Source organism: Peromyscus californicus, unplaced genomic scaffold (genome assembly GCF_007827085.1).
Source record: "Peromyscus californicus insignis strain IS unplaced genomic scaffold, ASM782708v3 Scaffold_3__1_contigs__length_106647218, whole genome shotgun sequence".
In the NCBI taxonomy this organism is placed as follows: Eukaryota; Metazoa; Chordata; class Mammalia; order Rodentia; family Cricetidae; genus Peromyscus; species Peromyscus californicus.
Window position 1 is genome coordinate 96,564,294 of NW_026294551.1, and position 26,627 is coordinate 96,590,920.

The 26,627-nt window shown below is 49.5% G+C and overlaps 1 protein-coding gene across 5 annotated transcripts in view; it reads left to right on the plus strand.

Moving 5' to 3' along the window:
- Window positions 1–2,306: 2,306 nt before the first annotated feature.
- Sec14l5 (SEC14 like lipid binding 5) overlaps window positions 2,307–26,627 on the plus strand; it is a 39,769-nt gene continuing 15,448 nt past the window's right edge. For 2 of the 5 annotated variants that reach the window (XM_052759348.1, XM_052759353.1), the window contains exons 1-7: window positions 2,827–3,028; window positions 3,665–3,768; window positions 20,093–20,242; window positions 21,044–21,175; window positions 22,041–22,169; window positions 23,104–23,296; window positions 26,063–26,175. In XM_052759348.1, coding sequence (XP_052615308.1) covers window positions 3,706–3,768; window positions 20,093–20,242; window positions 21,044–21,175; window positions 22,041–22,169; window positions 23,104–23,296; window positions 26,063–26,175 — 780 coding nt within the window. In that variant the 5' untranslated portion in view covers window positions 2,827–3,028; window positions 3,665–3,705. The other 3 variants (XM_052759352.1, XM_052759351.1, XM_052759350.1) reach the window with 3 other exon arrangements.

The window sequence follows — 26,627 nt, forward strand, 5'->3', positions numbered from 1 at the left end:
TCTCTCATTTGAATTCAAAGCTCACTAATTCTGTTAGTAAGCTTGCTTCAGGGGTCTCCATCTTCTGCACACTCGCTGAGCTTACAGGTGGGCTGCTACACCTGCCTGGCATTCACACGCATGCTCAGGAGTCCCGACACGTTGCTCACACTAGCGTCACAAGTGCTGTTACCCACTGAGCCCTCTCCCTAGACCCAAGTTACTGATTTACAATTTATACTTACTAAGACTTGTTTCTGTTTTATTTACAGTGAATGTGATATGTGGGGTACCCTTGGAAGCCAGAAAAGGGCACTGGGCATCTGGGTGCTGGACTTAAAGGCAGGTGTGAGCCACCCAGTGTAGGTGCTGGGACTTGAACTTGGGTCCTCTGCAAGAGCAGCAAGCACTCTTAACCACTGACCCATCTCTCCAGCCCTTATTCATTCATTTTTTGAGGCAGGGCCTTATGTAGCCCATGCTGGCCTTAAGCTTGCTGTGTAGCAAGGAGGACCTTGAACTGCTGATCCTCTTGTTTCCATTTCTGTGTGCTGATATTACAGATGGGGTATGTGTGGTGCTGAGGGTGGAATCCAGAACTTCATGGGAGCCAGGCAAACACTACCAACTCTCCAGTTTTTGTTTTAATTGAGGCAAAATTTATAGAATGTGCAATCATCCATCTTAGTTTAGACCATTTGATGGTGTTTAATACACCAGTGTTCTGCCTGCATCACTTCCCTCAAGTTCCAAGGCATTTCCTCGCTACAGCAGCTGTTTGGGGGGTTGAGTGCATTCATATTTGAAAGTCTTTATTTTTTTTGTTTTTTTTTTCGAGACAGGATTTCTTTGTGTAGCTTTCCTGGAACTCACTTTGTAGACCAGGCTGGCCTCGAACTCACAGAGATCCACCTGCCTCTGCCTCCCGAGTGATGGGATTAAAGGCCTGCGCTACCACCGTGTCTGGAAGAGGATGTAAAAATGAAGTGGTGGGGATAATTAGCAGAACCGAGCTGGGAAGAGGTTGTGTGGGGGTGGAGGTGGTGACATTATTAATTCGTGTCCCTTGCACTGGGGCAGGACTCGGTCCACACATGCATCCCCTTTCCTCAGACTTTCCTGCACCCAACAGGTCACCACTCTTTTTCCTAGTGCTGTCCCATCTCCCCTCAAGGTTTGGAGTAGAGGAGCTTGTGACTCAACTGTGGTGTTGGGAAAACACCAGCTGACGGGTGGTGTCACAGTCACTGTGTGTCTTGCTGATCCCGGGACAGAGAACAGGTCCCCTCAATGAGTCCAGGTAGGTAAGGCACCTGGGACCGGCACGGCACCTTCGGCAACTTGGGTTATCTTTTGCTGCCACCTTGTGGTAAGTCTGGGAATTTTGACTCCTAGTGTTGTACTTTTTGTGTGTGTGTGTGTGTGTGTGTGTGTGTGTGTGTGTGTGTGTGTGTGTGTGTGTGTGTGTGTGTGTGTGTGTGTGTGTGTTGTACTTTTTAACCTTAGCACTTAGCCCATGCTGTCTGCTAGGTCCTGGTAAGTAAGCTCTTGCCGCTACCTGGGCAGCCACGACAAAAAGGATGGCAACGATACCGGAGCCATCTCCTTTGCTCTAGGTGAAAGAGCAGGCTGGGAAAAAGGAGGGCCGATGGGAGCGAGGCTGGTCCCTGGGCACCCTAGGAAGCCTGGCAGGGTTTGGAGGAGGCTGAAGTTAGGAGAACGGGCAAATGCCTGCCTCCAGGGTGACCCCGTGCACTCCTTCCCTGACTTTCTCCTCCCCAACACTTTCCACCATGTCTAAATTATCAAATAATAAATGTTACTTTATTTTTAGACTCATTTTTATTACTATTTTTTCCCGCGCAGAAATGGTTTATTATTATAGAGAGACGGAGAGAAAACAGGAGAGAGAGGGAAAGAGAGAGAGGGGGGTCGAGGGGTGCACACCTCGTGGGAGTGGAGGGAGAGAGTTATTTTTATTATTTTAAATTATGTGTATGTGTAGGTATGTGCACGTGAGTGCAGGTGCCAGCAGAGGTCGGAGGAGCTGGATCCCCCCGGAGGTGGGGTTACGGGACGTCGTGAGCACTTGAACTGGGTGCTGGGACTCGAACTCCGCTCCTCTGGAGGAGCAGTGCATATTTAACTGCCGAGCCATCTCTCCAGCCTGCCGAATTGATTTAACATCCGAAAGCCTGACCATGAACGCGCTGTAAAGGTGCATGCAGAAAGGTTGTGGGGAGATCACTGCAGCCTCTGAAGCGAGAGCAGGTCGGGGGAGCTGAGCTCAAGGCCAGATGTCAGCCGGGCGTGGTGGAGCACATCTGTAATCTCGGGAGGTTGAGGAAGTATAGCCGCGAATTCGAGGGTGGACTGGTCTACAGTGTGAATTCTGCCTCAGAACAAACCGAACGACAGCGAAAAGTTCAAGTGCAGTGGGATGAAGGAGAGGTTACACAGAGCGAGGATGCTCTGAACTGTACCTATGGGCAGATTCAGGTGAACGGGGCGGGGTGGGGGTGAGGGGGACCTGGGGGCTGGGTCCTTTTAGGGGACGGAGATTGGGTTGGGGGCGGAGCCTTTGCTGGGTCTAGGTGACTGCGGATGGGTTCAATACGGGCGGGGCTGAAGGCGTGACCAATTGGGAGCAAGGGCGGGGCTGAAGGCGTGACCAAGAGAGGGACGGGTAAAAGCTAGGGGCAGGGCTTAAAACAGGGGGCAGAGTCTGGCCCGGGTGGGTTGGGACCAGACCAATCAGGAAGCAAGGTAAACCTGTAGGGGCGGGGCCAGGCCAGGCCAAGTTCTCCCGCTGTCCCGGGTCCTGGAGCTCTCTAGGCCGGGTATGTCTGTCACCGATCTGGTCCCTTTTTTTGCGGGCCGGGTCACCACGTGTGTAGGATTGAGTAAGAAGCTGGTGCAAGGCTGAGGCTGTTGAGCTCCAAGGCTCTGCGCTCCGGGTAAGGTGCCTGCTGGGACTCTGGCGAGCTCAGCTCCCTGGGTCAAGCAGGTGCCAGAACACTGTGCTGTGGTGTCTGCAGCAGCTCTGAGGGTGAGCGGGGCTGTGGGGCCTGCGCCTGCATGCGTGTTTGAATAGCTTTGTGTGGGTGCGCACTGTATGCACCTGGGGAATAGTGTGCGCGTGTGTGGAGTTGCTACAGGGAGCTGAGTGCCTGTGCAAAGTTCTGTGTTGCGTGTACAAGGTCTGTTCTGTGTGGGAGTGGAGTGCAGGGGAAATATACAGAAGGGTGCATGTATCAGGGTGTCATGGAGGTAAATGAACTGGCAGGTATAAAAATACTGGGGGTGGAGGGTGGGCAATAGGGCAGGATGTCCGTGGCAAGCCATGGGGAGAATATGTGAGGACAATCGTGGGAATGTAAGAATTGAAATGCATGTGCCTGTTTGAGTGGGTGGCATTGAGGGTGCCTCTGGAGGCCTCTGAAAGAGTGGGAATGGGGAGATGGCATGGAGTGCTGCTTGCTTTCAGAGGGATGAGTGTGGGTTGGGGTAGCGGGTAGTGGACAGGTGCCTGGCCTGGCTCAGCTGCCAAGCATATCAGTTTCTTACTTTTAGGGTTGGGAGGATAGTCGACTGGGTCACTGAGGCCTGGGGCTGCCCTAACAGTGTAGTGCCCATGCTTCGTGCGAAGGGAGCTGCCACCTCACTAGGAACTCTTTATTCACAGGCTCTGTGCTCACCCTGTCCTGGTGGTGTCTAAGTTCGAACATGGTGCAAAAATACCAATCTCCTGTCCGAGTGTACAAGTATCCATTTGAGCTGGTCATGGCGGTGAGTGACCCCTGGTTCTTGGGCTCTCTTGTGACTGGAGGTCAGCTATGGTGGGAAGGAGAGGGGACATTTCAAACTATGAAATGGGAAAGACTTACTGAACTATTCAGCTGCCCTGACTTCTTTGCCCGGCCACTCCCTTCCATCTGTCATGACTCTTGGAACCCTGCCTAGCAGATAGAATGCAAGATCTAGTGTGGTGGTATGTGTCTGTAATCCCAGCATTCGAGAGGCTGAAGCGGGATGATCAGGAATTCAAAGCCATCCTGGGTTACATAGAAATGAAAATAGAGTGGAGAAGTAGCCTTCCAGTCTGAGTATGTAGATATGGCTGTGTGTCTTGCAGGCAGGCAGTTGGGTGCCTGGGGCTGACCCCAGATCCTTGGCCTCCTGAGCCAGGTCTTTGCACTGAGGCCAGAGCTGGGGCATGCCTTGGATTCCTTCTCTGGGTTCCGTCACTCTGCTCCCGGAGCTTCAGTCTCCTTGGTGAAATGGGGCAATGCTACAGGCTTGTGGTGGAGAGTAACAGAAGTGACGGGTGTCTCAGAAGCCACATGGTTGACACATAGTAGGTACCTGTGACATATGGCATTCCCTGTTGTCACACAAGATCCAGAGCTGAAGGCAAAGCAGTGGCGAATGCTCGCCTAGCTTGCAGAATGTTTTGAGTTCCATGCCTAGTGTGCACACGCACACGCACACACACACAACACACACACAGAGAGAAAGAGAGAGAGAGAGAGAGCAAAAGGAAAGAAAAGAAAAGGTTTTATAAATAACTATACCGAAATGTCTTACAAGTGTGTCCAACCTGTGGCCCATGGGTTTCATGTGTTCCAGGACAACTACAAATGTGGCCCAATATACAGCACCCTATGGATGTCAAAGCATTGCACACCCCTGCTAGTGTCCTAAACACCAGTGTCTCCCTATTCTGCTGCACCCCACCCCTACTGCTAACCCCAGCCTTCTTTTTAAGAACCCGTCTCAGCTGGTGTATCCGTGCATGTGTCCTGTCTGATCCAACTCTACAAGTCCATGTGCTTGTTTTTCTAGTCAGATAGAAGATGAAGGCCCACAGATGCCATCATTACACATGGCTGATTCCTAGAGTGGTGAGGTTGACCAGATGGGTAGCCTTGGAGCAGGTTACTTCACTCCCAACCCTCTGCTGCCCATCTTTAAAGTGGGGCTCCCTGGATTTCCAAATCATGGTGACGAGTCGTGGATTGAGGGAAGCGATATCTGCAGGCCCCTACACTAGGCTCTAATGAAGAGGAAATGAGCCATGAATTCTGGCTCTCACTGTGACTCTTGTCCAGGAAGGCTGTAGGCTTCCCTTTCTTTGTCATGGGCCTGTGACTCCAGATGGTGAGACTCAGTCACTTTGGTCAGAAGTGGATCCACACTGTCTCATGCCACACTCTGGTTGTCACGGTGATGTAACTCTGTGTGTGTGTGCGTGTGTGCATGCGTCTGTGTGTGTGTGTGTGATTCCGGCACAAAGCTCACTCCATACCAAGCAAATGAAAAAATACTAGAGGAGGGGTTGTATCTCACTCAGTGGAGTGTCCTCTCAGCATGAACAAAGCGCTGGACTCAGTCCTCAGCACCTCATTTTTATATGGCAGTGCTTAACTATAATCCCAGTCAAGAAGTTTAGAGGCAGAAGGCTAGGTTATTCTCATCTTGTCATGAGTTTGAGGCTAGCCTGAGCTACTCGAGACTCTGTATAAAGGAGAAAAGGCTGCTGAGATGACTCACTGGATGAAGGTGCCTACCTTCAAACCCAATGACCTGAGTTCCATCCCTGGCACCCAAATGCTGGAAGAAGAGAACAGATTCCCACAAGCTGTCCTCTGACCTCCACATGCACGGCCTCCCAAACAAACAAACAAACAAACAAACAAATAAATGTAATTTAAACATTTGAAAAAAATCACCGAGGGGGTAATGGTAGGTGACTGTAAATCCTCTGGTGCTCCTGGCTACTCACGCTGTCTAGGCTTCAGAATCCATTCATTCACTGAGTAGAGGAGAGAGCCTGGTCTCACCTTCTGAGGTTGCTTTGAAACCAGGGCTTTCAGCCATGAAGCCAAGACACACGTCTACAGGGTGGAAAACAATCTGCTGTGTGGGCTTAATACACGTAAGCTCCGTTTATCACACATAGGTTATAAAAAATATTCACAGTCAGATGTGGTGGCACCTGCCTAGAACCCGGGCAGTAGGTGGGAGGGTGGTGGAGGCAAGAGGCTCAGGAGACCAAAATCATTGTGAGCTCCAAGGCTCGCCTGCGCCACATGTGACACTATCTCAAGCCTCCCCCACACCCCCAATTTAAAGAAAAGAAAAAGAAAAAGGAAAGGTTTCAACAGTGAATTTCCAGCATTTGGGGGGCTGAGGCAGGAGGATCTCTGTGAGTTTAAGGCCGGCCTGGTCTACATAGAGGGTACCAGGCTAGCCAGGGCTAATAGAGACACTGTCTCTAAAGCCAAGCCAAACAAACAAACAAATTAAATAGTAAATTGCATTGAGTCATCTTCAAAGTGTTCTCTAGAGGGTGGGTCCCAGCCATCTCCTCGCCTCTTCCGGCCTGCTCCTGTCTGTGTCCAGATCCCGCAGCTTCTCCACAGACAAAGACGCTTTGCTAACTGTTGACAAAACGCTATTGTCCCTCAAATAGCTCCATAACTAAGCGGAACTTGTGGCTCTGGAGGCACAAAGGGGTTTTTCTGCCCTTAATGCCCCTCTTTGTTTCTCAGCTGATGCTTGCCCTCAGCGTGGGTTCCAGGCTGGACCACTGGGGATGAACTCAGCTGTCTCCAGGCATCCGAGGAGCTGCTGGCCGGTTGGTTTCTGTTTAACAGAAGTGTCTGGAGAATTGAATCACTCCCTTCACACTGGCCTCCTAGAACATGTATTGATTTACTGACTTCTAAAACTTTTTAAAGATTTATTTATTTACTTACTCTTATTTGTGTGTATGTACGTATGCCTGCATGAGTTTGTGTGCATCTTGTGCATGTAGATACCCACTGAGGTCAGAGCTTATCGGAACCAGAGTCACAGGTGAGTGACTGTGAGCCACCTGATGTGGGTGCTGGGAACTGAACCCTGGTCTTCTGGAAGAGCAGGAAGTGCTTTTAACCACTGAGCTATCTCTCCAGCAAGATTTCTAAGAAAAAAAAATATACAATTTGAGGGAGACAGACAGAGAGACAGACAGAGACAGACAGAGAGACTGAGAATATGAATTGATGTGGAGGTCAGAGGACAACTGTCTGGATTCAGTTTTCTTTTACTATGTGAGTTCTGGGAATTGAACTCAGGTCTTTAGTTTTACCACAGACATCTTTACCCACCAAGCCATCTCATGGGCCCAATTGATTGATTTTGTTTTGAGACGGGATCTCATTTAAGCTGTGGCTCAAGCTGGTCTGGAACTCACAGCAATTCTCCTGCATCAGCCTCCAAAGTGTGGAGATTATTTCAAAAGATTTGAGCCAGGCTCAGTGGGCAAAGGGCTTGTGTGTAACTATGAGGACCTGAGTTAACTCCCCTGTACTCATATAAAAGCTGAGTGCAATAGTGTGCACCTCTAACCCTCAGGATGGGGGAAGAGAGCCAGGCAGATCTCCAGGACTCACTGGTCAGTCAGTCTAGTAGAAACGCACTGAGCTCCAGGCTTAGTGAATAATTCTGCCTCAAAAACAAGATGAAGAGTAATGGAGGAAGCCACCGGCATCAGCTTCTGATGTCCACCCGTGCACCTATTCTCACACACATACACACACACACACACACACACACACACACACACACACACACACACATGCATGCACACAGAGAAAGAATTTGGCTCATGCACTTGGCAGGCTAAGGCAGGAAAATTGCAGATTCAAGTCAGCTTTGGCTCTATAGTGAGACCTTTAAAAGGAAAAAGAAAAACAGAAAAAGGAAGGAGGTTGGTATGTATTTGTGTACGTGTGTGGTACATGGATATACAGTGTGGATGTATACTTGTATGTGAATGTTTATGAGAAGACCAGAGGTCGATGTCAGGTGCCATGTTTCCTCAATCATTCCCCACTTTTATTTTATTAAAAACCCTTTTCAATATTTTTTGGGGGGATTGTTGGGGGACGAGGTCTTACTATATAGACTTGACTTGGCCCAGAACTTGCTATGTAAGCCAGGCTAACCTCAGGCTCACAGAGATCTGCCTGCCTCTGCCTCACAAGTGCTGGGATTAAAACTGTGCACTACAGCATCTAGCAATGACTTTAAAAAAGATTTATTTTATTTTAAATTATGTGTATGCATGTGTGTCCATAGGTGGGTATGTACACGTGAGTGTAGGTGTCTGTGGAGTCCAGAGACACCAACCTCCCTGGAGCTGGAGTTACAGATGGTTGTCAGCTTCCTGACATGGGTGATGGGAACAGAACTGGAGTATTTTAGAAGAGTGGTACATGCTTTTAACTGCTGAACATCTCTCTAGCCTTAAAGTTTTTAAACCATGTTTTACTTTATGACTAGCAAGGCAATTTACACATTGAATAATACTGTAATAGAATGAGATGATTTTTTTTTGTTTTTTTTTTTTGTTTTGTTTTTTTGTTTTTCGAGACAGGGTTTCTCTGTGTAGCTTTGCGCCTTTCCTGGAACTCGCTTTGGAGACCAGGCTGGCCTCGAACTCACAGAGATCCGCCTGGCTCTGCCTCCCGAGTGCTGGGATTAAAGGCGTGCGCCACCACCGCCCGGCGAGATGATTTTTTGTTTTGTTTTATTTTTGCTTTTCAAGACAGGGTTTCTCTGTGTAGCCCTGGCTGTCCTGGAACTTGCTGCAGACCAGGCTGGCTGGAACTCACAGAGATCCACCTGCTTCTGCCTCCCAAGTGCTGAGACTAAAAGTGTGTGCCACCACCCCCTAGCTGATCTGATATAGTTTTAAACAGAAGGAAAAAAGGTGACATTTTGAGGCAGCCTAGCTCCTGCTTCAAGTGAACAGGCTGAGAGAGAGCAAGACACCCACCTTTATCTGAGATAGAGTCTCTCACTGGGTCTGAAGCTCATTGTTTTTAAATGTGGGGATGGGAATGAAGCTTAAGGCTTTATGCTCGGTACCCATACTATAACCAGCCAGTTTGTTGTTTTTGACGTTCTCATTTGAGATGTCTTTAGCAAGACAAAGCTCTCTCTGAATGAGATTTTAGCTTTATGAGCTGCGCTGAAGTTTCTTGACCCAGACCTAGGAAACAAACATCAGTCCCCAGGGTGAGGGACTTTTTCCCCTCCCTGTGTAAGAGAATGGAGTGTTAGAATCCCACTGTCAAGGCCTCCTCACCCACAGGCACCCTACTGGGACATGTTTACAATCTCACCTGGGAAGTGCATCTACACTAAAGGGCACACACCCTGTTCCCACTCCCTTCCCTGACTCCTGCCTGGGAAGCAGAGAGCCTGGTTGCTCTGAACCCAGAAGAGGCTCCCTCCTCTGCTGAGACGCCACCATGCTGTCTGTCTCTGGAGCTGGAGCCTGAACTCTGCAGAGCATCCACCGTATTGTTGCTGCTTTGGCTGTCCACGGAGTTAGTAACTCTTGTAGTAAATTCCTTATTCTTCAGGAATCCCCATACAAACCTAACACTAGGTTCCTTTAACTTTGGGTATCATTTTGTCCTGTGTCAGTAACACCCAGCACACAGCAGAGCTTGGACCAAGATTTAGGGACTCTCACTCAATAGAGGGACCTTACATTGTGACACTTGGTAAAGCCCTGAGCAACCCTTGGCCATGAGGCTTCAGAAATGACCTTGTCCTTTCTTGTGTGGCCACTGTCCCAGGTTGTCTTGGGCTCCAAATTCCCTTTGGTTCTGCAAACGTAAGGAGGAAAGAGGGCTTGAAGAGGAATTTTGTAAGCAGTAGATTTTCCAGGGGTTGTAGAGACGTCGTTCCATTCTCCTGCAATTTAGTGTTAAAATATTTAAAACCTTGGCCATGCTGTATTGATACACAGCATGTAATTGAGCAAATGGATCATTAATAAGGAGCCGGATACTCTTGCAGCCCAGGCCAAAAGCAGTTCCAGTGGACTGGTTGCTGTGGACATCCTTTTAATAAAGCAGCTGGGGCCTTATTTAAGTGAGATTAAATGAGTTCCCTGGGGCGTCATTTGATCTGGTTGCTAACTGATGCAGGGAAGCAATTCTGCCTCGGTGATGAACTCTGATTTGGTCTATCCCTATCCACTGCCCAGCAAAGAGTCTCCTGATGTCAGAGGCTGCAGTGGACAGGAGGAGGTCCTTAGCCATCATTCCTTTCCGCAAGCATTAGCTCCTAGAGGCACTAGATCATTGATTGCTTTTGCAGCAGAAGTGCGTCATTCTTCTGTTGACTTGTTTACTTGTTTTTAAGGGTCTTTTTCATTAAAGAACTTTCTGTAAGGTGGCACCGTGTCTGTCTGGTGGCCAGGTTCTCTTTCTTTTCTTTGTGTATGTGTGTATGGTGTGGTGTCTGTGCATGTGTGTCCATTACTTTCCACCTTGACAGGGTCTCTCACTGAATTTAGAGCAAGCGCGCCCCAGTGATCCTCCTTTCTCTGCCAGTATCAGGGCTGGGTGTTGGGGTTCTAGCTCAGATTCTCATGCTTGTGCATTACCACCCACCAAGACATCTCCCCAGTCCCTATTTATTTATCTTTATTGTTTGTTTGTTTGAGATAGGGTTTCTCTATGTAGACCATGCTGGCCTGGAACTCTCTATGTCGACCAGGCTGGCCTCACACTCGTAGAGATCCACTGGTCTCTGCCTTCTGAGTGCTGGGATTAAAGGCGTGCACCACCACACCCAGTTTATTTATGTCTTGAGACAGTCTTGCTCTGTAGCTCTTGGCTGGCCTGGAACCCTTATGAATACCATGATAGCAGGGCGGCTTTGGACTTGTGTCTATCCTCCTGCCTCTGTTTCCTGAGTGCTGAGATTATAGTCCTGTGCTACCATGTCTGGCATGTATGAAAACAAACTTTTGTTTTAGATTAAAAAACTATTTTATATATGAGTGTTTTAACTGCATACAGTGTGTGTGTGTGTGTGTGTGTGTGTGTGTGTGTGTGTGTGTGTGTGTGTGTACCACATGCATGGTTGGCTCCCACAGAGGTCAGAAGAGGGTGTTAGATCTCTTGTAACTAGAGTTATAGACAGTTGTGAGCCACAATGTGGGAGCTAGGAACCAAACCTTGGTCCTCTGTACGAGCAGCAAATATTCTTAACACCCAAACCATCTCTGGAGCTCCCTATCCAGCACTTTTAAGGTATTTTTGTCTCCTTGCCACATCAAGCTCTCATGTAGCCAAGGCTCAAATACAAATATACAGCTAAGATTGGTCTTGAATTCCTGACCCAGCTTCTAAGTACTGGGATGATGGCTGTGTGCCGCCAGGCCTGCTTGGGTTGTCAACGACAGACATAGAGACCTTGGTGCAGAAACCAAAACAAACAGATTTAAGACCCCATTCCTGGAGCTGAGAAATACTGTCAAGAGCATGCACTTGTGTCTCACAGTGAAATACACGTGACTCGGAGTTCACTGCTGCTGGCTGGGTTGCAGCTCAGTGGCAGAGCACGTGCTGGGCACACAGGAGGCTCTGAGTTCCAGCTTCAGCTCCATAAACAATAGCAACAAAACAAAGCCCCCGCCATGGCAACTGTTTTAAGTCTGCTGTCAGTGACATTAGGGACAAATGCATTGCTGGGCAACTGGCACCCCCAGAGGCCTCTCACTGCCCAACTGAGACTACCTGCAAAACACCTCTTGCTCCACCACTGCCCTGGACTCTGGAGACCCTCCATGTTGCTTTGTCTACAAACTGAGCCATCCTAGGTGTCTTGAAAGGAAGAAATCATACTATGTTTCCTCCTTTGTGCCTGGTTTATTTCATTCAGCTCCTTCCAAGTTGTATTAATGTTTGCACTTTGTTTGTTTGTTTGGGTTTTGGGGGTGGGCAGTGCCCATGCCATGGTGCAAGTATGAAAGTCAGAAGACAATTTGAGTCAGTTTTCTTCTTCTGCCTTGTGGGTACTGGCCATCAATCTCAAGTTACTTAGCAGCAAGCACCCTTACCTGTTGGGCCATCTCACTGACTCTACATTCCTAGCCCATAATAGCCCGCCCACCCCGTGTGTGTGTGTGTGTGTGTGTGTGTGTGTGTGTACAGAAGTGCAGGTGCCCTTGGGGGCCAGAGGCATTGAATCTCCCAGAACTAGAGTTCCAGGCAGTTGTGAGACATCCAGCGTGAGTGTTGGGAATCAAACTCAGATGCTCTGGAAGAACGGTAGGAGCTCTTACCTGCTGAGCTGTCTGTCCAGCCCAGGCATCAGTTTTGATAGACTTCATAGTTTCTCACCAGTGTTTCACTGGGGACCAAGTGAAACTCACTTGAAATGTGTCTTTGTGGGAGAGGAGAATGTTAAAGATTCAAGCCATAGTTAGGGGAAAGTTGTATCAGAATTCTGCTGCCTGAAGAGGGGCATCCAGCCAGGGATACAGGACTGCCCAGTCTTTCTTCTCTACCTGCTAAGGGTATCAATCTCCTTCTGCAAAATGGGGACCCCCATAGGATGAGGCCTTGCTGGGCCAGGCTCTGGGCCTTGGACCTGCTTTCTTGCTGAGCAGGCAAGCCTGGTTGTTCAACACCTCCCCTCCCCGGCTGCCACCTGGCAAAGGGGCTGTAACTTGATCCTTCTGTGGCCCTGTGACCCCAGAAGGCCACACCACATGCCTATTTGGTCTGGACAGGCTCAGGCTTCCTTAGTGGGTGGCCAGGCCAAGTATGGGGACATGAGCTGGTAGCTGAGGCTCCTTGGCAGGGACAGAGTTGTGTGAGCAGGTTTGTGGCATAGGCAGGTTCTGTGAGCCACTGCTGGGGAGCCTCGCTCAACCGCCCTATTACCTTCCAGGCAGAGTTGCCATGCACTGAGCAGGCATTTGAACTTCTGCTCCTTCTCTGAGCCCAGCACAGGAAGGGGATGCAGGCCTAGCTCAGTGGACCCTCAGAGAGGGTTCCATGGGGTGGAGTTGGGAGGGGAGACACTCCCAAGCAATTGAGCAACTGTCTAAGAAGCAATGGATATGGGAGTGTCAGGGATGTATTGAACACGGTCTGGAAGTATGAGCTTATGCCACCCCCACCCTGTGTGTGTGTGTGTGTGTGTGTGTGTGTGTGTGTGTGTGTGTGTGTGTGTATGTGTGTGTGTGTGCATGTGTGCGTGTGACCATTTGACTTGAGGGGTAATGCAGTGCAAGAACCCAGAACCCATACTTTGGCTGCCAGGGGCTCAAATGCCAGCTTCTGTCCTCACAAGCTGTGTGATTGTGGGCAAGTGGCTCAGTCTCTCTGAACTTTGGTTTCTCCATACCCACATGACTACTACCTACCTCCTCAGATTGTTGGAAGGGGTAGTGTGAAATGCCTGGAATGTTCCATCCTGACTCACTGTGACTGACCCTTAGTGCTCACTGTTCTTGTTGCCACGGTGACAGGCAGACAGCTGCACTGTACGTGCCTTCCTGGGACTCACCACTAGGAGCTTAAGCAAGCTTCCCTGGGCAGTGGCCACATTCTAGAACATTCTCCTGTAAGAAAGCAAGGGCCCTCTTAGTTCCTGCTCTGGGGTAAGAAGGAGCGGCCTATCTTTCTGCAGTTGGAGCAGCATCCTGTTTTCCTGGCTTTAGGACGAGAACAAGAAATATGAGAGGCAGGCAGGAGTACTGGCTCAGTCGTGGGGTGCCCTCTCACCAGGCCAGTCCCCTGCCTTCCCTGGCCTCCACTTGTGCATCTGCGGGGGGTGGGGGGGACTATCATAGAAATGTGGCGGGGGACACGGACTTCCATACCATTATGCCTTGTAGTTAGTACTCTGTAAGAGGAACAGTGGGGTCCAGTGTTCCTTGGTGGCCACTGTCCTCAACACTGGTAAGCAGCTTTGAGTTATCTACCTCTCCCACTGCACTGGGGCTCTGGGGCCTCTGGGTGGAGATGGAGCCCTCTCTTCTACAGTTGTAGAGAGCCACCTGCTGCCAGCCAGCATCCCCCAAGCCTGTTATCTGGGGTCTCCAGATGGAATTCTCCCGATGGAAAGCAGGCCATCTATCGGCTGTGGGGCCGAGTCTGTGGCCTGTCCTCTTTCCCTGGGTGCCATTCAGGTGGTTCTAGGGCTGTGACGTGGTGATATGAGTTCTCTGACTGCATTGTCATTTGTGTGCCTGCAATGGAGCCCGGGATGGGCTGAGGACTTCTGTGGGAAGCAGGCCATGATAAAACACCCCCCCCCCACACACACATACACGTCTATCACTAGGAGTGTTGATAAGAGCTTCAAGGAAATGAATGGGCCGAAAGGATGGAGAGGAGGGAGCTGTGCAGGGGAGGTGCCTGGGATGAATCAATCCCTGGAAAGAAGGGTAGGTCCCTCCAGAAAGTCCCGGTGACTTGTGCCTCCCGCTCTTCTCGGCCGTCGAATAGATGAGCTTTTCAAGCATGGGAACAACAGGGCCAAGGGCCTGTGGGAGGACAAGCTGATGCATTTCAGAGCTAGCAAGGCTAGTGTGACTGGAACAGGGCTGGGGGGATTAATGGGAGGTGGGCTGATGGACTTGGAGGCCAAAGTAAGGAATGTGAAGTCTGAGTGTGTGTGTGTGTGTGTGTGTGTGTGTGTGTGTGTGTGTGTGTGTGTGTGTGTATGTGTGTATGAGAGAGACAAAGAGCGATACACAGAGAGGGAGACAGACAGACAGACATACATATACACACGGATATATATATATATATATATATATATATATATATATATATATATATATATATATAGAGAGAGAGAGAGAGAGAGAGAGAGAGAGAGAGAGAGAATCTGCATGTTTGCAGTTCCGTATGTAGAGGTCAGAGGTCAACCTTAAGTCTTGTTCCTCAGATGCTGTCCATCTCATATTTTGAGCATAGGTCTCTCATTGGCCTGGAACTCATAGGCTAGGCTGGTTAGTCAGTGAGCCCCAGGGATCCACCTGTCTCCACTACCCCCACCTCTTCATCGATGGAAATGCAAGCGTGCACCACCTTGCCCAGCTTCTTTGACGTGGGTTCTCAGGAACGAAAGCCAATCCTTGTGCTCAGGAAGTATAAGGCAAGCACTTTACTGACAGACTGCCCCCAGCTCAGGGCTTGCTCCTCTGCCCACTCCTTGTACTAGGGTGGTAGTGGGAACTTGACAGTTGTCCAGGGCAGAGGGTGGTGCAGCCTTGGCCTGGCAGGAATCAAGGGCTGAGGGCAGAAAAGGGAAGGATGTGGTTGGACAGGTCCTGAGCACAATGTCTGGCTGTTTCTGAGCCTCCCACAGGAGCAAATGCTGAGTGAGGGTTCCTGAAGGAGAGTGGGGGCTGGGCACTCTGGATTCAAGACCAAATTTACCATTTCATTCTGTGTGACCCGGAGTGAATCTGTGAGCTCCAGCTCCTCAATTAGTCAAAAGAAGACATCATTCCAAGGAGGACACAGAAGAGAGCTTGCAGCCGGAGGAGCACAGCCCAGACTTGCTGCGCTCCCGGCCCTGCTTGACTCTCCATCAGAGACATCCCTGCCGATCTCTGGTGATACGGGAACTTACCCACCTCATTCTAGAGATGGCTAAACGGAGGCCTGAAAGGACCAGTGACTTACCCAAAGTCCCCTAGTTAGGAGGCCACAGAACCAGGTCTGCCTGAATTCGTGCACTGGTCACTCTCTGCTCTCTGCCCACTCCCCAAATGCCACATCTGTTGCTGCTGAGAGCATTCCTTCCCTGGGGAGACATAAATAACATCTACCCCACAATAAGGTCTCAACAGTGTACCAAAGTACCATTGTGCTAGGTTCCATATGGGAAAGTGATGAGTTCATTGAGCTTACCTACAGAGCATGGGTGAGGGAGTGCTTTTGGAGCATGTGTGACCCCAAAGATACTGCACTGGAAGGTCATTCTGCAGTGAGGATAAAGGCTTCCTCACAGCTACATAGCTGGGGTCCTTCTGTCAGGCAAGCTATGCACACCACATTCTTTGCACCACCTAAGAACCCACATGCACTTAGGGCAGATTGCATACAAAGGGCAGAAGGAGTGGCTGGACTCTCAGTAAGGGCCAATGATCCTCCCCTCTCCTTCCTTCCATGAGAAAGTATCAAAAGCACATCAGCCTAATGGGTAGTGACAAGCCCTGCAAGCAGGCACAGCTGACAAGATGGTGGCTATTATGTATAGAGGATAGCGCTCTACAGCAGCTACCCAGAGGGGAGGTGGAGTCTAAGCCAGCCCCACCCTCCTTCCTGTATTTGGTGCCTGAGAAGGAGCCAGCTTCTCCTACTGCCTGGGCTGTCACTGTGTTCCGGACATGGCCTTGTCTGGGAACAGCAAGGCTTTTTCAAGTCCAGAGAAAGGAAGGGTCTTGCTTGGGCCAGCTGGAGCAGGTGCCTGCCCAGTGCCCCTGCAAGCTCTTACACCATTTACTCTGAGCCCTACTTAGAGGGGAAATGCCTATCCGGGGTGGTGGGACACCATACAGAGTTCTCAGGGGTCTCCCTCAGCACCAATACCTGTCACTCGGGGCTGTTGGAGTCAGAGTCTGAGACCCAGTGACTCTAACAAGGTAGACTCTGCTACCCATCCTCAATGAGCCAGTTGAACAGAAATGTAATAGTGAAGAGCAGAGAAGGGGATTTCTTCACTGTGCTCACACCTGGAAGAAGAACAAATAAAGAGGCCCAGTGACCTGTAGATGGATTTTTTTTTGGCTCCCCAGTAATGACACGGAGACTTATTATTAATTACAAAAGCTCAGCCCATAGCTTAGGCTTGTTTCTGACTAGCTCTTATAACTTAAATTAATCCATTTCTATTAATTTACTTTCTTCCTCGTGGCTTTATTACCTCATCTCCGTATTGCCCATCCTGCTTGCTCTGCATCTCCTGGTGCCTTCTTCTTCCCAGCGTCCTCTCTGCTCTGAAAATCCTACCTAGCTATTGGCCATTCAGCTTTTTATTAAACCAGTCAGAGTAACATATTTTCACAGTGTACGAAAAGATTATTCCACAACAGTGACTTCCCACCAGTCCATCTTTTGTGTCTTGACATGATGTTTGGACTTAAGTAGAGGGTAAGAGGTCTACGTAGCTAAGCTGTCCTGATCAAGTGTAGTCCCACGCATCGCTCACCCATAACTGTCTGGACTCCAGTCTCTCCTGCAAGGTGGTTTGACAACTTGTCAGAACAGATATCTCTTCCTGGGAGACAAGCTCCCCCTTTTACTGGCACCAGGCTTCAGCCTTTCCCTTCTCCTAGCACGAGGCTCCTGGGAAAATTCTAATTTCTTAAGGACCATCATTTCAATAGTCAAAGGGAGGGGTATAAGTGTCTCTCTTTTTAAAAATTATTTCTTTTATTTTTGATATTATGACATTTTCCCCCTTCCCTTTCCTCCTCCAAACACTCTCATACACCCTTCTTGCTCCCTTTCAAATTCATGACCTCTTTTCTCATTAAGTGTTTATATGTGTGTATATACATGTATATTCCTAAATATATAAAAACAGCCTGGTCAGTCTATATAATGTTACTTGTACGTATGTTTTCAGGGCTGACCACTGGCATTGGATAGCCGGAACCAGTCGGTGTGCTCTTCCCTGAGGAAGACTATTTCTGTCGCTCTCAGCAGCCTTTACTTCTTTGTGTAGGCTTGAGGCCTCGTGGGCTTTCCCCCTCAAGTGTCTCTGTAGAATGTCTTCATTCCAGCCAGGGTGAATATGCTGTTGTTCCAGAAGCCAGGAGTCCCAGGGTGTGTTGCCCAGGGTGGTAAGACCCCCACATATATTAGTGATGGGTTTCCCGTTTGCCTGGCAGTCCGACGGGACTGTGTCTGCCCCCCACCCCATGGAGGAATGGCCTTCCTGGCCTCTAGCACCTTTCTGTACTTCCTGAGGCTCCTTCCCCTTCAGGGCCAGGGTGGCATCTCCTCCCAGGAGCTGAAGGGACAGAGAGGAGGTCACTGTCCTCAGATGCTGTCACTATTTTTGGAGTTTGTGTTGGTCCCAGGTCCGGGGCATGTGGGTTGTGCCAGGCTAAGAGCCGAGTCTGGTTGGGAGCTTCTAGAACTGTGGAGAGTGTTGCTGTCTCTGAATACTCAATCGTTAGCTTGGGGGTCCTCTCTAGCCACCCTCACCAGCTTTGCACCTCAGGGAGGACCTTTGTACTCCGAAAGAAGCACTCCCCCCACCCCATCATCCCAGCAGGTAGATCAGAAGTTCAAGATACACAGTGAGTTCAAAGCCAGCCTGGGCTACCCGAGATTTTCTCTCAAAAAGATGGAAAAACAATAAAACCCCTGATAACAAGGCTAGGAGCATAGCTCCCTGGTAGAATGTCTGAGGCAATGGGATCCATCCCCCTAAACCATCCATATGTACATACGATGATAAATATGTTCATATGTAAAATGAGTACCATATTTAAACTACTTATATGTTTGCATGCAGAACACATCTATCTCTGCACGTACTTACACAATTATAGACACATAGCTATAGATATATTCTCTACATATACTGTAAATGCTTGCTAGTAATATTTATAATTGAATTTATATGTCTATATTCACTTTTTTTTTGCATCAGATATTTATTTGTCTACTATTAATTAATTTTTGAGAGTGGGTCTCATGTATCTCAGACTGGCCTTGAACATGCTAGAAGGTTGTCCGCCTGCCTCCATTTCCTAAGTGCCGGGATGGGATTATGGGTATGCACTGAATTTTTTTTTTTCCCCACTGAGACAGAGTGCTTTTGGTAGCCCGGAACTCACAACGTAAAACAAGCAGACCTTGAACTTTTGTTGAGTCTTCTGACTCTGCGTACTGAGTGCTGGGATTATAGGTGTGTGCAAGCATGCCTGGTTCATTTTAACCTTGTTTAATCCTTTTTTCTTTTCTTTCATTTTCTATTTAAACTTTCCCCATTTATTGTGTGTATGTATGTGATATATATGCAGAAGTTGATTCTCTCCTCCGTGCAGGTTTTGAGAATTAAATGCAGGTCATCAGGCACCCTTTCCTTCTTCTTTTAAAAAAAGATTTCAATGAATTCATGTGTGTGTGTGTGTGTGTGTGTGTGTGTGTGTGTGTGTGTGTGTGTGTGTGTGTAGGGCGGGGAGAGATATTTCAAGGTTTCTTTAGGTAAGATCATGTAGTCTACAAATAGAAATGGTTTCACGTTCTTTCAAACTGGATTCCTGGCCTGAACCTGAACTGTAGTTTTAAATAGAAGAAGGAGAACTCACACCTGAGTCTTATTTCTGACTTGCTGGGCAAATATTCAGTCTTTCACCTGGAGTAGAAGTTAACTATGGGTTTTTTCCTATGTGGTGGTTTTTTTTTAAATCAGGAAGGGGTGCTGCATTTTATCAGGTTCCCTATCTCTCTGTCTCTTTGTCTGTCTGTGTCTCTGTCCCTTTCTCTCTCATCTGCAGGGCCGTCGTGTAACTTGGCTTGACACTCAGCAGTTAGTTCTTATCCACGTTGACTGCAGGCTTTTGTACGTGGTAACTGGGTCATAGGTAACCAGATCACAGAGCTTGTTTGGAGAATCCTCACTCTCATTACGTTTTCTGGGCAAACATACATGCAAATGATATGGAACATTCCTTCTTAATGTGCACGTCTGGAGTCCCATGTCCTTCACGGCAGATTTCCAGATTTCTCTGAGGGCCTGAGGATCATGCTCCTTGAAGCCACCCCACTGTTGCTCATGTCAGGGTTGGTGGTGTCTTCCCAGTAACGTCTTAGGGGTGGCAGAGCGGCCCTATTTGTCTGGAGACCCTTCTCTGCAGGAGCCATTCTGCCCGGCCCAGGTTAGAGAGGCCCAGGTACTTTTCTTTCAGTATTGAGTTAGGAACTGGCCCAGGCTGTCAGCCCTGCCAGAGGAGGCTGTAAGGCTGCTTTGGACTGCAGAATGAGTTCAAGGCCAAGCTGATCAATCAACTTAGGGAGACACTGTCTCAAAATAAAAAGTGAAGAGGTCTGAGGATGTAGCCTTGTGCTAGAATACTTGCCCAGTTGGGTTCAATCCTCGATGTCACCAAAATAAATAAATAAATGAAAAATTTGAAAAGTGTGTTGACAGGGCTTCTGTGTATCACCGCTCTGAAAAGGAGCTGAGATGTGTGTGTATTGTCATTACAGCTGGGTGCTTCTGTCTAGGCCCTCTCAGGAAGGAAGTACTGCTCTCACTGTCTCTCTGTCTACAGGCCTACGAGAAACGCTTCCCCACCTGCCCTCTCATCCCTGTTTTCCTGGGTAGCGAAATCCTGGGTGAGTGGAGAAGCGCGGATGGGGCCGTGCACACGGTGGAGAGGAGCTGCCGGCTGCGTGTGGACGCCCCGCGGCTGCTGAGGAAGGTGGGCTGGGGTCTCGGTGTGCGGGGGTGGGGGGGTGGGGGGGTGGGGGGGTGGGGGGGTGGGGGGGTGGGGGGTGGGGGGGGTGGGGGGATGGGGGGGTGGGGGGTGGGGGGGTGGGGGGGGTGGGGGGGTGGGGGGGGTGGGGGGGTGGGGGGTGGGGGGATGGGGGGGTGGGGGGGGTGGGCGTGAGGTGGGGGGGCGTGGGGGTCTGAAAGGAGGCACTCGAGTCTTGAGATCTGGGAGGGCTAGCAGCCAGGGAGGCCAGGTGCAGGGTCTGGGAACCAGAGCTAGGTGAGAATTCAGGGATGTGGAGTAGGGTGCCGGTCTCAGGGTTTGGGTGGAGGTGGCTAGGTGTCAGTGGGGAGAGGGCGGGGCCAGGCTGCCTGGTAGCAGGACAAAGGACCCACCATAGGTGCGTGGATGGGGGAACTCTTTGCTTGATGGTGGTGGCCGTATAAAGCACTGAGGGTCCTCAGGGTGGAAGTTATTTGGGCAAGGCTGAGTGTCCGCCCAAGGGACCTGAATTGTGTGCTGGGCGTGGCCTGAGCCAGTGTGGATGGTGGAGAGGGCAGGTGTCGTCCCACCCAGGCTAGTGTCTCTTGTTGGACTGGGTGGCAGAGGGAGCAGGGTGTCTGTTTCTAGTTTGGGGATGACACAGGCCAGGCTAGGGAGTGACAGGAGATGGAAGTTGAAGTCCCAGCTAAGCAGTGACCCAGGCTGTGTGGGAGCGGGAGCAGGGTTCAGGGATCAGGGTGGGTGACCTGCGGGCTAGCTCCTCTTCCTTGGGCTCCTCCTTCGCAGATCGCTGGTGTGGAGCACGTGGTCTTTGTGCAGAGAAACGTCCTAAACTGGAGAGAGAGAACACTGCTGATAGATGCCCACAATGAGACCTTTGCAAGCCGAGTGACCGTGAAGGAGAACTGCCGCTACACAGTGAGCTTGCCTGGCCTACCTGTGGCCCTGAGGCTGTCCGGGGCTGGGCCCCGTGTGTCCCTCCAGTCTTCCCTCTCCTTATGCTTTTGGACCCTAGTGAGTGGGTTTTATTCTCCTCTCCTTTTTTTTAGGCCGAATGTCATGATGTATCCCAGGCTAGCCTGGAAACTTTCTATTCTTCTGTCTCAGCCTCCTGAGTGCTGGGATTATAGGTGTGTGTCACCATACCCAGCTAAGATTTCTTTTAATTGCTGACATATTAAAATATACTTATGGACATACAAGGACATTTAATGTCTTTATATATAAATATATAACAATTATTGAAATATATCTAAACATATTGATAATTTGTATTATATAAATGATCTGAGAATTGCACATACACAATTTTATCTCTCTTTGTATGTGATTTTCTTTTCTTTCTTTCTTTCTTTTTTTTTTGAGACAGGGTTTCTCTGTAGTTTTGATGCCTGTCCTGGATCTCGCTCTGTAGACCAGGCTGGCCTCGAACTCACAGAGATCTGCCTGGCTCTGCCTCCCAAGTGTTGGGATTAAAGGTGTGTGCCCCCCCCACCCCCCGCCTTTCTTTTTTTGAGACGGGATCTCTCCTGGAAGTCACTATGTAGATCAGGCTATCCTGGAATTTTTGATTCTCTTGCTTCAGCCTCCTGTGCTGGGATTACAGGTGTGCACCACCACGTCCGGCTGGAGAAAGGGCTCTTTGCTCCCTGAAGTTAGACTTCGCATCATTGTCTGGGTGGGAAGTGCTGTCCACAGCAGGCTCTGGTGGCCAGAACAGGCTCTGGAGAGAGCACAGCACCCCCACACTGAGGCCTTGCCGTGGCCCCTCCCCATCTTGCAGGTCCATCCTGAGAACGAAGACTGGACTTGCTTTGAACAGTCGGCCTCCCTGGATGTTCGGTCTTTCTTCGGCTTTGAAAGCACCTTGGAGAAGATCGCCATGAAGCAGTACACCGCCAACGTCAAGAGGGTGAGGGCGACTGTGCTAGCCACAATGCGGAGGTGCGCAGACCCGCTCTGCCACCAATGACCCTGGGACACTGGGCAACAGCCCCGACCTTCCTGGGCCTCAGTCTTCTATGGCCACATCAGTGAGGTCACCAGTGGGAAGAACTGGCTTGTGTTGGTGGCATCCTGACATTGTCCCAGCACCTCCAAGTTGCTGCAGCAAGTTCAAGTCTGGGCTACAGAGCCAGTTCAAGGCCAGCCTAGGCAACTCAGTGAGGCAAACAGCTGGAGGCATAACTCAGTAGTGGAGCGCTTGACTAGCCTGGCTTCAGTTCCCAGAACCAGATCAGGAAAATAAAAAAGTGTCACTGAGGCCAGGGGCATGACTTAGTGGTGCAACACCTGCCTAGAATCCACCAATGAGGGGCTGAGGGTGTGGCTCAACCGTAGAGCACCTGCCTAGAGTCCAACAATGAGGTTCCAAGGGTGTGGCTCAACCGTAGAGCACCGGCCTAGAGTCCACCAGTGAGGGGTTGAGGGTGTGGCTTAGTGGTAGAGTGACTGCCTAGAATCTGCCAGTGAGGGGCTGAGGGTGTGGCTCAACAGTAGAGCACCGGCCGAGCATGTGGGAGACCTTGGGTTCCACACTCCCAGCACCACAAAGTCACTGCTTACTTCAGTGACCTCAGACTCCAGGTCAGATAGTGGCCTATTCACCAGGTGAACAGTCTATGTCTGGTGATGTGCTTTACCCGATGCGTTACCAATATAAAACTGAGCTATTCGCATGTGGTCTGTGTTGAGTCTTGCTCGTCTCCACTCCTCTTGGCCATGCTTTAGCTGTGCAATAGGAGTACGTCAGGGCTAGGACCTGAGCATGTTCGGTTCCTCAGAACTGGTGTGTTGACCTCACAGCACTGCTTGCTCGGTGACATCTTTGGGTCTGTTGCTTCCAGGGAAAGGAGGTGATTGAGCACTACCTGAGTGAGCTCATTTCCCAGGGAACATCTCACATTCCCCACTGGACACCTGCCCCAGTCCGGGAGGAAGATGCCCGCAGCCTGGTTGTGCACCAGTGTCCCAGCTCCATGGTGACAGATGGCCCCAGTGATGCCCCAGGCCCTGGTCCTGAGATGGCCACAGCTGATGGTAGGTGGCTGCAGAGAACCAGTATCCAAGTCTGTGCCCTCACCTCTGGCTCTAGGAAGCCTGCCACACTGCCTGGCTCCCCAGAGGAGGGAGAGGTGCTGTAGGTTGCCAGGGTTGGGGACAGTCTGGCACCCACTCAGCCTCCTCCCTCTGCTTCTCAGAGTTGATCTATTTCTAGACCAGGAACTGACCTCTGGTGGTTTGGGGATATTTTTAATTGCGTGAGTAATGCAAGATCATGGTAGCAAACTATCTAAAGGAACTGGAGATGAAGAGTGAGAAGCAAGGACGGAGAGGCGGTTCCGTCAATGAGTGCTTGTCTTGCACACATGACTTGCATCCCCCAGACCCCCACAAAAAGCCAGCCAGTAATCTTACTACTGGAGAGGTGCCAGACGAGCCTAATTGGTCCTAACTGGAGAGCCCTAGGCCAGTGAGAGATTCTGCCTCAAACAAAACCAAGGTAGATGGTACCAGAGGAACCACACCTGAGGCTGGCCTCCACACGTGTATACACATATACACATGCATCTGTTACACACACATGCACGCACAAACACAAAAGAAAAGAATGACAGTTTCTTCCCTCTCCCTAGAGTCTTCAATGGTTTTGTGTTTCGTGAAGCTACCTCGGGGCATATAGCACATGAGGGGCACACACCTCCACATGCATGTGCACATGCACACTCGCACTTAGAAAATATGGAACAGGTGTGAGCATGTCATGCACCCTGTTTGTACTCTACTATTTCTCACTAACGTTGCAAGAATAGCATGTACACCCTCACACTTCATAGTACTGTGTGAATGCCTTATGCCTTATTTACCAATGTTGGCTCATTATTAACATTACTGAGACAGAGGCTGGACCTGGGTTTGGTATGCAGCTGAGGATGATGACCTTGAACTTACAGGCATGATGCAGGCTATTTTAGCCTGCATTAGAACTCAATACAAATCATATAGCATGTGAAATCATATCGTGTGTGTGTGTGTGTGTGTGTGTGTGTGTGTGTGTGTGTGTGTGTATGTGTGTGTGTGTGTGTGTGTGTGTGTGTGTGTGTGTGTGCACATATGTAGAGGCCAGAGGACGACTTGTGGGAGTCATTTCTTTCCTTCCACCATGTGGGTTTTGGGAATCAGACTCAGGTCATCAGGTTTGGTAGCAAATGCCTTTACCTAATGAGTCACCTCACCAACCCCCTAGCTTTCTGTTTGTTTTAAAAACAGGGTCTGAAATAGCCCAGGCTGGCCTTGAATTTGCTATGGAGATAAGGATGACCATGAACTCCTGATCCCCCTGCCTTCTCCTCTCTAGTGTTGGGATTGCAGGTGTGCATCACTATGCCTGTCTTAGATGCATGTGTGTGTGTGTGTGTGTGTGTGTGTGTGTGTGTGTGTGTGTGTGCGCGCGCACAGGTGTGTGTGTTTTAATTACAAATAATGTAGTACATGTTTGTACTCAAGGAATGAAAAATGTATGTACTATACACATAGTACAGCATCATTTTATTTTATTTTATTTTTATTTTTAGAGACAGGGTCTTACCATGTATCTCTGGCTAACCTAAAACTTGCAATGTAGACCAGGCTGGCCTCAAACTCATAAAGATCAGCCTGCCCTCTGCCTCCTGAGTACAGCCCTAGAACCATATCTGGCCTTATTTATTTATTTGTGGGATGAATTTATTTTGAGATATTATCTCATGTATCTCAGACTGATTTTTACCTCTTAGCCCTCCTGTCTCTACCTCCCAAGTGCTGAATTTATAGATGTGCACCACCATGTCTGGGGACAGTTCAGTCTTTGTTGATATAGAAAGTGCTCATGATGTGATGTTAAAAACAAAAAGTAAAGGCTGGGGAGGTAACAGTCCTCAGAACCTCAGCACAGAGTGTGAGAATCATCTCCACACCGAGACCTGGAGGGAAGTCCCCCAGTGGTAACGTCCAGGTTTGCCCAGCATAAGTTTTCAAAACCATTTGATAACCGTTTAGAAAGGTGGTTTTGGAGCTGTTTCCTGGCTAAGAACCACATTCCAGAGCTCAGACAGTGGGCAAGTGGAGAGGGCCACACAGAGTGTAGGCCATGTGGTAAAGACCCACGTCACCAGATAGATATGCCAGCTGGTTTCATGTCAACTTGACACAAACTAGAATTACCTGAAAGGAGGGAACCTCAATTGAGAAAATGCTTCCATAAGATCTGGCTGTTGGGCATTTTCTTAATTAGTGATTGATGGTGGCGGTGGGGGTGGGGGGGTGGGGTGGGGGTGGAGCCCATTGTGGGTGGGGCCACCCCTGGGCTGGTGGTCTTTAGTTTTTTAAGAAAGTAGGCCAAGCAAGCCATGATGAGCAACGTGCAACCAGGAAGCAACACCTTTCTATGGTCTCTGCATCAGCTCCCGCCTCCATGCTCCTGCCCTGTTTGAGTTCCTCTCCTTTCTTCCTTCTATGGTGAACAGCAACATGGAAGTGTAAGCCAAGTAAACCCCAAGTTGCTTTGGTCACAGTGTTTCATCACAGCAATAGTAACCCTAACTAAGACACCAGATATGGTGGCACATACCTGTAGCCTGGCACTCAAGAGGTGTAGGTAGGAAGATCAGGAGCTCAAAGATAGCCTCTGCTACATGGTGTATCTGAAATCTAGCCTGGGGTACATGAGACCTTGTCTCACAAAAAAAAAAAAGAAGGAAAAGAGAGGGAGACAGAGGATACCCCCTCTTCCTCTGCCCTGAAATCTGCATTTTTCCCTCCCTCAAGGGGACAAGCTGGATGCAGACTACATCGAGAGGTGTCTGGGCCATCTCACTCCCATGCAGGAGAGTTGCCTGGTCCAGCTTCGGCACTGGTTACAGGAGACTCACAAAGGCAAGGTGGGTGTCGGGTGTGCGTGCATTTAATGACAGGAATCAGCCAAGGCAGCGGGGAGGAAAGATAAGCAAGCTTATGCTATCAGTAACACTAAAAATTGACATTTTCATTCATTTCTGGTACATCTGTCCTGTCTGTCCTTTACACATACTGATGCCACCACCCTCCTGCTAATGATGTTCATTGGAGAAGGTGTTTATTATGTGTATTATAGGATGCCTGGTAGCATGCCTAGTCTCCAGTCAGTAGATGCCAGTACCTTGCCTCATCCAGGTATGACAATTTGAAATGGTCCTTGGCATGGGCATGTGTCCCCTGGGGACGTGTGTGTGTGTGTGTGTGTGTGTGTGTGTGTGTGTGTATGCGTGCACACACAATCATGTGCAGTTGAGAATCATAGCTATATAGTACCATGCTCATTTGACCACGGACACTGTCCTTTTCTAAGAGTCAT